This window comes from Phaethon lepturus, unplaced genomic scaffold, assembly GCF_000687285.1.
Source record: "Phaethon lepturus isolate BGI_N335 unplaced genomic scaffold, ASM68728v1 scaffold42284, whole genome shotgun sequence".
NCBI lineage: Eukaryota > Metazoa > Chordata > Aves > Phaethontiformes > Phaethontidae > Phaethon > Phaethon lepturus.
Genome location: NW_010536299.1, coordinates 1 through 12564, shown reverse-complemented (window position 1 = coordinate 12564; position 12564 = coordinate 1). Strand labels below are relative to the sequence as shown.

Sequence of the window (12564 nt, the reverse complement as noted above, 5' to 3'; positions counted from 1 at the left end):
AGGAGAAGCTGAGAACTATGAAAACCTTTGACTTACAACAGTGTAAATCATGTGGGTGACAAATTTTGCTGTTTGCAAATATGGTTCATCCTTCTTGGGAAAACATTTCTTCTGATGCTTTTGCTGTGTGTATTGATTTTAAATTATTGATTGATTTAAATTATTCATAGTTGTCCTGTATTAAAAGATTACATGACTATGATCAATAATACATTAATGCAAAAGGAGTAGAGTTCCTTAGTCACCTGTTCTTCATGCATCCTACTTGCAATCCTGTACATCTTGTGTGTATTTTGATTTGGGTAAAGTGCAGGCAAAGTGGAAACACTGACCATGCTAACTTTGCATGCTAATGTTGAAAGGTTTTTCCCTCCTTTTGCCTTTTTTTTTCCAACCCCCTCTTAAGTCAGTCACGCTACTCTGAACTGCTTTCATGCTATATGACAACTTGAAAAGACAACAGCATAGCAATTCACATGTTGTTTGTAATTCAGGTAGTCAAACCAGAAGATGATGACTTCCAGGAGTTTCAAGATGCTTCAAAGTCTGGCTCACTAGATGACTCTTTCACTGATTTCCAAGGGGATGTAGCTGGCTCCTCCAAGGCAGCCAGTTCACAGCACCGGAGCAGGTAGCAGATCTTTGATTTCCACGCCTTCAGTATTTTAGAACTCTCTTGAGAAATGAAATGTTTTCCTCTTTTGTGGGTAGCTTTCTAGCCTGTAATTTTCTTCTGTCACCTGACTTCTACTCTGGCAGTTTCTTTTGAAGGTTGTTACAACTACAATTAGGCTTTCTGAATCAAAAATGACATTTGATGTGCCATAGGTGGTTGGCCATTCTTTAGCATTCTAAATTCTTACCTCATCATGCTGAGGTAAATCGTATTTACAAGGTATGGGAATAGGTTTTCAAGTGTTTATACTACTGCACAGGCAATTGAAAGTTACTTCATACTGTGCATTCAGGTGAAAATCTTACATGAAGCTATTCAGAAAGAATACACTGGGACAGAGGAGTTCTGCATTTAGTGCTGTGTGCTTCCGTTAAAAGTATGACCCCATATTTGTTGGAGTTGATAGAAACCATTAGCTGACACCAAAGTCTTTCTTCAGGCCCTGAATATGGGCCCTAAAATTCATGCAAAGAGCACGACATCGTATTCTTAAATGACTGAGAACTCTAGTGCACAGGGTTTTTGTTGTTTCTGCTGTTTCTCTGGACAGTACTTAAACTTCCGATAACTGACTATAAATCTCCATTGAAATCTCATTCAGACTTGAGCAATCTTGGCTTTTCATTTGGGAGACTGCCAAAATGTAATTCCGGGTCAGGCAAATTTTGTATAACAAAATAAGTAAGCATGTTTACTCCCTTTAAGAGTTTACAATTAATCTTTCAAAGTCCTGTGATTACAAAAGTTCAGTGTTGTTTCCTTTTACCGCACGTGGCAAACTTTTATGTACCTCCCAGGTGTCTAATTGTAGACATACAAGTTTTCTGTGTATTGAACTGGCTGTTCTTAGTTGCAGATAGAACTAGCGTTTTCTAGGTAAGCAGTGATTACCAGTTGCTTCCTCAACGGTGACGTCAAATGGCGATACTAAAACAAATTGTTCTGTTACACCATGCCTAAAGGCATTCTATGTAAGAAATTTAATTTTGCTGATGTCAATGCCACATGCATCTGAAGATGCCCTATTTTAAGTACACCTCAATTTGTGTTAGACGTCATTTTGCAATTAAGGCTATTCTGTTACTGAAGGTTTTAACAGAAACATTGTTTGTGAATTCCACAATGGGAAGTAGGGGATCATAAAAAAAAAATTATCTTTCTTTTTCACTGCAGCAGTTCTCTTTATTCAGTTGTAAAAGCGTTCGGTTTTGAGCAGAATGTTACAATGAGCTATAATCTAATTGCTTATGGAGCTTTATTTAAAAAAACCCCATCTGTAGAGTACAGATGATTAACCATTGCGTTTGCCAAGATTGCATATCTAACAGCCTGTTTTGCAGTGATGTGAAATTTAATTATATTACCATAAGCTATATTTTTTTTGACATTGCACTGTCTGCAAGCATCACACCGTCATTAGCACGTGTGTGTAAGTGCTAGGTTTGTATGTTGCTTGTAGGCTGCTGATAAGGAGATTTAAATGGCTCTGGAAAGATTCTTGCTTCAGGCCAAAGAACGCCATAAAAATTCATTCACTATTTCAGTGTGCATAGTATTGAATGACATAAACTAGAGGTAAAATGCATCATTCGTATGTAAAGGAAGTTGTTCTGTAGAGCTGCCAAGGTCTGATAAAGGGGCTTGTGCGGAGGGCAAGCAAAGCTCTCGCAGAATGTCTTCTAAATCTTACAGCAGTTGCTAACATGGTGATAGGTTATTATGGCACTTTTACTGTATAGAGTGTGTTTACGTGCAAAAAGATTCGCTTGTGTAACTGTGGGCTAATCCTTATTTTGCTGATTAGATAGCTACCTAAACTCCCTGATGTGCACCGACAGAAATTCAAAGTTATCACTTCCTTCCTTTTGAACAGTGGTTCCACTTTATTCTCTTAATTTTGCAATATGTAATGAAATATAATCAGAAGTAGATAAGCTAAAAGTGTAGAGCTGGCAAAATCTCATGCAGTTTTAACTCTTTACTGTATCTAGTTTTATCAGGGAGAATTGTCCTTAATGCTGCCCTGGGCAAAGTGATAAACTGAACAGCAGTGATTCCTGGGTATGTCTGCGTGCTTATTGTCTCCTGGGCTAAGAAGTCCTGTGGTGTAAAGTTCTGGAGTGTTTTGTTCATGTTTTAGTACTAATTAAAATCAAGAAGGATGAAAATTGACTTCTTGCCTAAAGAAATATGATTAGGTGAGATAAAATGAGAATTCACCCATCAGTTACCCGGCTGTCTGTTTACATGCTCTTATTCTTAAAAGATATTGAGGTAGTTTACATCAGGTTCTTGATAAAGAACTCTTTAGGGTTCAAGCTTAGGTTTAGTGATCCAAATTGTGTAGTCATAGTAAGAAGCTCCTTTAAATAAAACCTGGAAATGTAGTTTCTTATGGATAAATTAAGGAACTTTTGCTTTTATCTCTTTTGTTTTTAGTGTTCCTTCTTTACTAATGCCACTCCCAGGTAATAAGACAATCTCATCAACTGATAAGTATGCTGTGTTTAAAGGAATCGCAGCTGAGAAGCCTTCTGAAAGTACAGCTACTTTTGGAGGTAAAGGGAAAATACACAACTGCTATGAGCAATTTATGGCAATATTTCATATATCTTGGTTTTTGCATTGATAAAATGCTAATATTTTAAAGTCAGAGCAATTATGGCAATATAAAATTTATTATATGAATTCCTACTATCTTTATGTAAATGTATTCATTTTCTCATATTCACCAGATTGTGGAGACAAGTATAGTGCTTTCCGTGAATTAGAACAACCATCAGAGAGCAAATACTTAGGTAAGCAGTATGGTTTTTGGTGCTGTTTTAACATGTTTTCATGTTTATTATTTTTGAGCTGCAGAATTTCCATTGCTAGAATTCTAGAATAGTAGTGCTTCCACTCCTCTAAACAACTTAGCAGGAAGTATCCTGAAAAAAATAGTGCAATATGCTATCGGAACAATCTCCAAATTGTATTTCTAGACAGTTGGCATCTCTTTTGGATGCTTCTGAGTTTTATTTTATAATAAGAATATGGCTGGAATTTGTTCATTTTAACTAAGGAGTCATGTATGCTTAGAAGACAGAATAAGATGCTTCTGGACAACTTTTTTCATTATTAGGGCAGAGTTTAAACTTTTCGTGGTCTCTGGTGCCCTAAGAATAAATCTGATCACTTATTTTGAAATTTGTGTTTAACTGGTTTTGATTGGGAAAAGTAAAACCTAGATGGCACCTGAGGTGCAACATCTCTGTAACTACAAAAGCAGAGTCTCCCTAAGCCTTTTCCAGAACCATCTATATCTAACTCATTTATGCAATATAAGTGATAATCTCATCTTTCTAATCAGATGGGGGAAAAACGTTCGTATATTGTCGGCAGACAGATCAGAAGATAAACATACTACTAACTTAACCTGACTTCCACCAAGTTATGTTATACCCAGCATTTTGTTTCATTATTAGAAGACAACTTCAGATTCTAGAATAAAACTACTTGCCTGAATTTACTCCTTATTTTTCAAAGACGGAATTCTTTTTTTCAGACACTGATTTTTCCGAAACTCCTGTAATGTTTTGTGATGTTTTCATGCTCAGTATCTCTTCAGGATTAAATACCTGCAATGAAATGAAATAACATTTTATCTCTTTCTGTACATGTTTGAAAATATAGAAAATTACTATATTTGCCTGCTCTCCAGGTCTGACCACTCTTAACCCTTTCACCAGCTTACATTTCTAATGGAAAAGTTTTCAATTCATCAGTAAGTTTAGTTTGCTGTGATGTCTTTAGTTTTGATCCATGGATAGCAATTTCACGAATATTTGTATTGTTGCTGGCCAAGTTACTTGATTTGGGGGGGAGGGAGAATGGAATAATGTCAGGTATAATCGTGGTTCTGTACTATCATTATAAAGAGTATTCTTTTAAATCTTGGTTAAACTAATTTAAAGTATGATGCTGGTAGCTTCAGAGTTAAATGTTAATAGTGTACTTCTAAAATAGAACAAAATCTGTTTATTGGACACTTGCCTTAAAGTATGCATCAAAACTTGAAAATTACAAGTAATCTAAGTATGTATATGCTGGTGAATGGGTTAAACAACTCAACATTCTTCATGTTCAGAAGAAATTGCTTTATGAAAAAATAATTGTGTATGAACAGGAAGAAACTTACAAAATTAGTACACCAAAATATTTAATGTAAATTCAATGAAAACATTGTTACCTAATGTTTAATCGCATTTAAATTAAAATCCTTACATAGTACTATCTTACATTCAGTATGCAGTTGAACTAGAGATCTGCACATCTTCTTAATTATGCTGACTTTCATGTGAAAGTCTGTCTCCAAGCTTCCTAGTAAAACTGTAATCCGTCCTAGCAGAAGCTAGAAGACGCCCCAGTTACTACATTTACTGAAGTTCAGGTCACTTAACCCTTTTGTACGTTTAGGTGAACCTGACAGGAGGAAAACATGATAGTTTAAAACGAGAGCTTTAAGATGCTCTAAAACACCACATTAGGATCACTGCCTTGCATTCTTTTCTCTTTGGTGCTTTGTCTCTTCCACCCGTTGTGTTCCCCATTATGCCCAGTTGGATAGGCTTGTTGGCTGGCTGCCTTCTTTCAAGTGAAATTCTTTGGAGAGTACCTTCAGCCACCGGGCAAGTCCAGTTGGTCTCTACTATGTCCCCTTTCAGCTTAGCAGCAGGGTTGCTTTTGTCTCAACCTGCTGCTGACGCCCCATGAATAAACTGTATTTAGGAAATATTTTGAAGGGAGGGAGGGGGAGAATAGCTTCTGTAAGAAGGCAGATACTGTATCGGTATAAGTGAAATTCAAGATTACATCCATTGCTTGGCAAATATCTAAAGTATGAGGTGGGAAAAAGAACTTAGGTGGAAGCTGAATGAGACAGCACCTTTTGAATCTATCGGTCATGGTTTGTTTTGATATTAACTCAGTATAAAGGGAATTTAATAAGACTTTGACGCTATTTGAAAAACTTTAGTGTTTGCTGGAATAGATATTAGTGAATATTAGAATTGCTGACCTTGAAACTTGTGTGGTTTGTAGAAGTTGAGTTTGCAGTTCTATGTGCATCCTGAGGTCTTAATTTAAATAGTTTGCATAAAAACTTCTGACATTGCATGAAATAATTTGCTTGCTTGCATGGTGTGAGTATGACGTATTTGTTGTCACTGCAGTGTCTTAATATTGTTTTTTTGTTGTTTTTATTCTCAGGAGATAACCTTGCAGAATTCAAGCCTGCAGGAACTGATGATGGTTTCACAGATTTTAAAACCGCTGACAGTATCTCACCATTAGAGCCACCTACAAAAGACAAAACTTTCCCTACATCCTTCCCTTCTCTGCCTGTTCAGTCAAAACAGCAAACACAAGCAAAGACCTCTTTGAATCTAGCAGACTTGGATCTCTTTTCCTCTACTGGAGAAAACAAGCAGCCGTCCTTTCCACCTGCATTTAATACATCAAAATCGGGCTCCTTTCCTCCACCACCCCTTCCATCCACCACTGCCCAACCAACACCCAGCAAAAGTTCAAGCTTAGCTGATGACTTTGGAGAGTTCAACCTTTTTGGGGAATTTTCTAATTGCGCATCAGCCAGTGGACAAGATGACTTTGCAGATTTTATGGCTTTCAACAGTAGCAGTGGATTTTCTGAACAAAAAACAGATGACAAATACAATGCACTTAAGCTAGAGGCCGGTCCTGTTCCTCAATCTGGCTCATCTGCCAGCACGGTGAAGAGTGGGCAGAGTTCTGCCACCGCTGCTACACCCACCAAATATGATATCTTCAAACAGCTTTCTCTGGAAGGCTCTGGAGCAGGCTTTGAGGAGGCGAAGGACAACGCGCTTTCCTCAGTGAAGAGCGATGATGATTTTGCTGACTTTCACTCTAACAAGTTTTCGTCCACATGCAACAGCGTGGATAAGTCCCTGGTGGACAAAGTCGCAGCTTTCAAGCAGGCCAAAGAAGATTCTGCTTCGGTGAAGTCTCTGGATCTCCCTTCTATTGGTGGCAGCAGTGTCGGCAAGGAGGATTCTGAAGACGCGTTGTCTGTTCAGTTTGACATGAAACTGGCTGATGTGGGAGGAGATCTTAAGCATGTCATGTCTGATAGCTCTTTGGATTTGCCAACAGTTAGTGGCCAGCATCCACCCGCAGCAGGTGAGGAACTGGTTAGATTGCTCTGGTAACATAGGTGATGGAGATTTCAGTGTTCTGTGTGCTAAATTACAGTATTATGCACTAGTCTTTCAGTAGTGAAAGACTTCTAAATCTGTGCCCCCGCTAGCCAACAGCCCCTTAGCAGGGCAGTGTTTATTTTGTTTGTCTTAGAAGACTATAAATAGATTGAACAGTTTGAACTCCATGCCAGTTTATTTTTGAGATTTGCCAACATCATATTACTGGTACCTGCTAGCTATTGTCACATAAGGGATTCAAGTGGAAAATTTTCTAATGCAAACAATGTCACTCCATTTATATTAGCAAGATGAATGGCAGAGTGTCTCACTTTAATCTCTTGGTTTCAACAAAGCGTTTGGCTTGGGGACTTAATCCGCTCTGCGCTTCTAAAAGGGTAGGCAGACCACTAATTTGTGCTGTTAATGAGAAGCTGTCTAATCAACAGTGCTAGTATATTCCCGTTACAGTGGGGCTTAATCTGTGTAGCCAGTGTTTTGCAGGACTGCAAGTAGAAGTATTGCATACACTTCTTAGAATTAAAACCCTCGTGGGAATAATTGTGCTAAGGGTCTGTAAATGCTAGTCTCATGAGTGGTAACTCTTGGACCTAAATTTAAAACCATGGGACTTTGACTTTATCCTTATCGGGCTTTCACCTTCTTTAATTTCCCTTTAAGAAAGTACTCCCGAGAGTGAATTGACCATCTCCAATCTGATCGCATATCATAAAACAAATTTCCCAAGTGTCCTGCTTTTTCTTTTCATATGTACATAGGAAGATAAGATGTAGTTAAATGTTCTGTGGCCTTCAATAATACAGGAACCATTACTGTGTTCTAGCGACAAGTATTATGCAGTCAAAGGCTTTTCTGAACAGGGGGGAGCATATCAACTGTAAATGTAAAAGCTGTTACTGCAAGAATTGGTTATTTCCATATGAAATATTTCTTCCGTTTTTGCAGATATGGGTAGAGAAAATATACAGTACTGTAATTTTGCATTATATGATATTTTTAAGTAGGGGAGAGAATTAAGTTGGCAACTTTGACATGGAAGATACTCTATAACAGGGTACCAAATATCAGGAATAATTTATTAGCAAAGACATTTAATTTTCATATTACTGCTTGGTAAAATTCCAAGTTGAGCGAGCTGTCAAAAACATAGCACCTACAGTGTATTCTTGAATGTTTACTTTGGTTTTGAAAGCACTTTTTCCTAATATTTTTCTAGCCTCTTTTGGTGGTAGTTTGACTTATGTAGTTCTTCTACAGGATGTGAGCTTTTGCCACAGAAATCAGTGATTAATAATTGCCGTTTGTGGCAGGAAAGACTTTTTTGGTTTGTTTAAAGGGGTTAGCCGATCATGTGCTTGTTGCTAAACTTTTGAACTCTGAAGTATTAATTAGAAGCTATTTTTATTAAACTTAAACTAGTCTGTATTCTCCTATGGTGCCAAGCTAGATGTTTTTCCACAGGGAGTTTTACTCCATTTAACTCTGTTCGGATTTCGTAGCGGAGCGTGCTCTGGATGATCTGTTACGAATACTTCTGAGCTCATGTGTTCCTTTATGTGTGTTTGATGCATTTCAAGCTATGAACTGCTGATGTTCAAGTCCTTTTTTTCAGTTTACATAAGGTTAAAAAGCAAATTTTTTTTTTCCCTTCTTAATTTTCTTCGATCTGTAAATCTAATGTCAAAAAGGGACAGTATCCCTTTGTCATCCTCACTGCTGAGAAATGGGAGACCAGGCACGGGGAACAGTACGTTTGCAAGCACCGTGTAGCATCTCCAGTGAAACAGCAGTGGGACAGAGGTGCTGAAAAATGATTTGACTTTTCTGATATATCCTCTGGCTATTGAGATTTCACATTGCCTAGCTTCCAGGTATGGGCAGGTAGGTTACTTACGCTGGGAATTAGAAAGAAATCGTTGAGTTGCTTCCCATACGACAGCCTGTGGTCTCTGAGGGAAGAAAGGTTTTCAGTTTTGCTCTCTTCCAAAGGGGATACTGTCTCTTTAAACTTTGCTATAATTCTTTGTGTGGAAGGTAGATTCTACTAATGTTGCCTGATTTCTCTTGCATTTACTTCGTGTAACCCTTTGAGCACTGGCTGCATGCTGTTAGTTTCAACCAGGCTGCTTCTTTTAAACCAAATTTACATTTCACTCCAAGATGAAAGCATTTTAATTAGCACCAAATCATGTTGTATGAACCTAATTTGTTCTGCGTCCTGCCGACTGTTGCAGCGGGAGCGTACCCTCACCCGGGTATTCTCAAAGGGTTATCCATTTGCTGCACTTACAAATCTGTAAAGTACCTTTTTCTTTGGCATTATTGGAAATCTCTGTATATTTTAATCAACTTCAGGTTTTTTGATGCTTTTCTAATGTCTAATTTCAACTAAACATTTCCTGTGTGAATGTGCCTTCTCAGATCTGCTTTGGTATCTCTCTCCTGCAAGTATTGACCTGCATGCTTTATTCTGATAACGCCCTTACGAGCTCCTATGTATCACTATCTTTTGTGACCTGTAAGTCCTGCTGTGTTAATAAATACTCTCTTGGCATATTTTGAAAATGTGGGGATGCGTGTGATTTGTTGCAAACCAGCAATGTATTTTTTTTCTCCTGAAAAATACAAAGTTTAAAGTTATAGTATCCCCTTAAGCTGGCGGGTGCCTTTCTCTTGCAGAGCAGCATGTGGGTGAGCTTCCTTCTCCTCTTCCAACACTTTGACCTCGCTCCCTGTGCGCTTCTGAAACTTTACCTATCAGGCTAAATACTATTTTTCAAAAGAGCCGTTTTTGAGAGGGATTGAATAGAGGAAACGTGTGGATGGCAGGGTTGTTTCTGTGAGTTGATTTTGAGGGTACGGCGGTAGTTCAGACTCCAGACAAATACTGTTTTCTCTGCCCCATTGTCGTCTCTTCTGGATTTTCCTGCTGCTGGCCGAGGTCATGATGTGCCTTTGTGAAGGGGACCAACTGGAAAATGTGTTGCTATCGAGGCCTTTATGAGTAGGAGCCCATTAAACCGTGTTCTGGTATTTATTTAGCTAATCTAGAGTGAGTTAATCAATGCCCTAAAGTAAAGGGCCCTGCTTCCTTTTTCTGTTTGGGAACTCCTGGCTTACTAAATATTGAAGCTTTCAAACACGAATGAGAGCTGCAAATTTGTGTCACGTAATTACCTCACTTTGAATTCCTCTAAATCCTGGGCCACTAACAGTTTGGGATTAACGTCAAATTAGCAGACAAGGTAAAAAGCTAAAAATAATTGAGATGTGGAATAAAGTTAGAGCGTTACACCAGCACAAACTGAGTAGTTCCTTGCCACAAGAACAAAAACCAGACCAGAAACCAGAATATGGGTTTTTTTTTTTTTTCTTCTTTACACCAATCTTGAGTGATTTTAAGAGGAAAAACAACTAAAACAACACCCCTCTCTCATTCTGGAGAGACAGTAGGTTATGCCTAGCCCTAAAGCTTTTTAAACTTGAGGCTTGAACATAAACCTGAGAGACTTAGTTCTGCAGGGCTTGTGCTATTAGTATTTGTTCAGTTAATCATACCTGGAGGAGGGAGAGTAATGTTCATGACTCTCTACTTTATTACATTTTTGTCCAGACTTGACAGTCAAATTCACTCACTTGCTCTCATTTAATGCAATTCTGCAAATAGAAGAACTTAACACTTACTTATCCTGCGAAGGCCTCTAACAACGGAGGGCGCGTACGTGTTTTCTGAACGCCTTCCAAGCGGAGCCGAAGCCCTCGGCTTCCGCAGGACTGAGCTGAGCCCTCTCTGCTTCCAGTGCAAGCTCAGGGGGTCTTCATTCTGCTATGAAACGTGACTTGTCATGATAATTAAAAAATAATGAGCAACTTCTTTAATTCCCCAAGGTTTGAAGGCTTTTCTCTCCTTTTTCCTTCATTTTAATTTATCTTACAGTCAGCATTCTTGATGGTTTCCACCTTAGCAGGGCTAGGTACTGCCATCTTCAGCGAAAGGAGATTGAGTAACTCCTTTGTCACTGACACTGTTCCAGAATTCACCAGCTGGGAAACGGGCTCTGGATTTTTCTGATCGCTGATAGGCGTGACACCGATAGCCGTACGTACAAGCCTCTGTATTCTTCCAGTTTCACCTTTTTTGGGTGAAGCCCCACTGGAAGCGGTGAGGAGGTGGTGCCTGTCCCTCTCCAGCCTCTGGACTTCTTGCTCAGGCTGCTGGTGATGTTCCCAGGGTAACAGCTCTGGTTTTGGGGCGCTGATGCTGCTCCACGAGGAACAGAACTAGCTACCACCTGCATCACCCTTCCAACCAAAAAGTGACACGAGGTACATTTATCCATCAGAATTGAATCTAAACTGAAATATAGGAACTTGAAAGTCTCCCATGTTGGTTAAAATCACTAAGTATATTACAATTTTCTGAACTGTCGTCTTCAGTTTTCTTTAGAATATCACCAATGCTGTCAAGGGCTTTCCTTAAATGATTAAACTGTTGACATCGAACGCTCCAGCTTGTAAATTGCCTCCAGCCATTACTTAATCCTTGTTAGCTGAAATAAATTGTTATAGTTGGCTCAAATGAAGGATGTCAAGTTTTTCTGTAGATGAGATAACACTGGGAAACGGTGTTTTAACTGTATTTCATCTTCTGTCACTGTTCTGCTGTACCTTCCTCGGCAGCTATTGCTTTGCCTTTCTCCGGCAGCTGCGTGGACTGGTTTGTATAGCTGTAGCTGTCCCCAGGTGATGATCAGGCAGGTTGGACTATGGTTTTGGTAGCTCAAAATGGAGGGAAAGTAAATGGTAAATATTTAAAACCTTTTGCTTTGGAGGAAATACAAAATGGGTTTGGTTTCTAAAGCTTTCGGAAACTTACTGCACACCAGCATGACACTGTGAAGATGACCGTTTCCATTCTTGGTACGCTAGAAAATATTTTTAAGGAAAAAAAAAAGCGTGGTTACGTTTTTGTAAGGTTGTGTTTGAACGGATCTGACTTTGATTTTTACAGACACGCACGCACCCTTCCCACCCTGCCCCCATCTAGAAGCGATTTGAGAATCGATAGCCAGTGTATTTAATCTGGGGGGTGTTCGTGGTCGCACCGGTGCGAAGCTGACGGTGCCAACGGCATGTGGCTTTCACTCTGTTGGGAGTAAGAGCTTTTGGATTTTTATAACAAAACTAAACTCAAATCTCATGTCATTTCTGAAAGGCACCACGGAATTGCTATTGAGATTACTATGGAATTCTGTTTTGTGGTGAAAATAGCTCACTGAAATCTATTGATGTATCTCTTGAGGTGGGATTATAGGATTCCTAACACATGATCAGTTCAAGATTTGCCCTGCTTCAACAGGGAACTGTTGCTCTCCAAAAAATGGTACCTAGGAAATCACTTTTAACCTTACAAAACCAGGTTGCATATCCCCCAAACAAAGCATTTTCGTAGTTTTGAATGGATTTAGGTTTTGCCCATTTTTTGGGATAAAATTTGATGCTTCTCATCTGTTCAGATTCTGTTCGTAGTAAAAGTCTCCTCCAGGAGGAAATGGCGGTAGCTGCAAGAGCATCTGTCTTTGCCAAGTGTGATGCTTAGTTAGAAGTAATTCATTTTTTTCCACTTAATCATCTCTTGCTTTGAAAAAA

The 12564-nt window shown here is 38.9% G+C and overlaps 1 protein-coding gene across 1 annotated transcript; it reads left to right on the top strand.

The window, feature by feature from the left end:
* Window positions 1-476: 476 nt before the first annotated feature.
* Window positions 477-6877, top strand: LOC104620044 (synergin gamma-like; the record flags this gene model as incomplete). The annotated part of the gene is made up of 4 exons (XM_010286126.1): window positions 477-631; window positions 3116-3234; window positions 3412-3474; window positions 5927-6877. Coding segments are annotated over exons 1-4 (1288 nt in total), but the record flags the coding sequence as incomplete, so codon positions are not given.
* Window positions 6878-12564: the final 5687 nt, after the last annotated feature.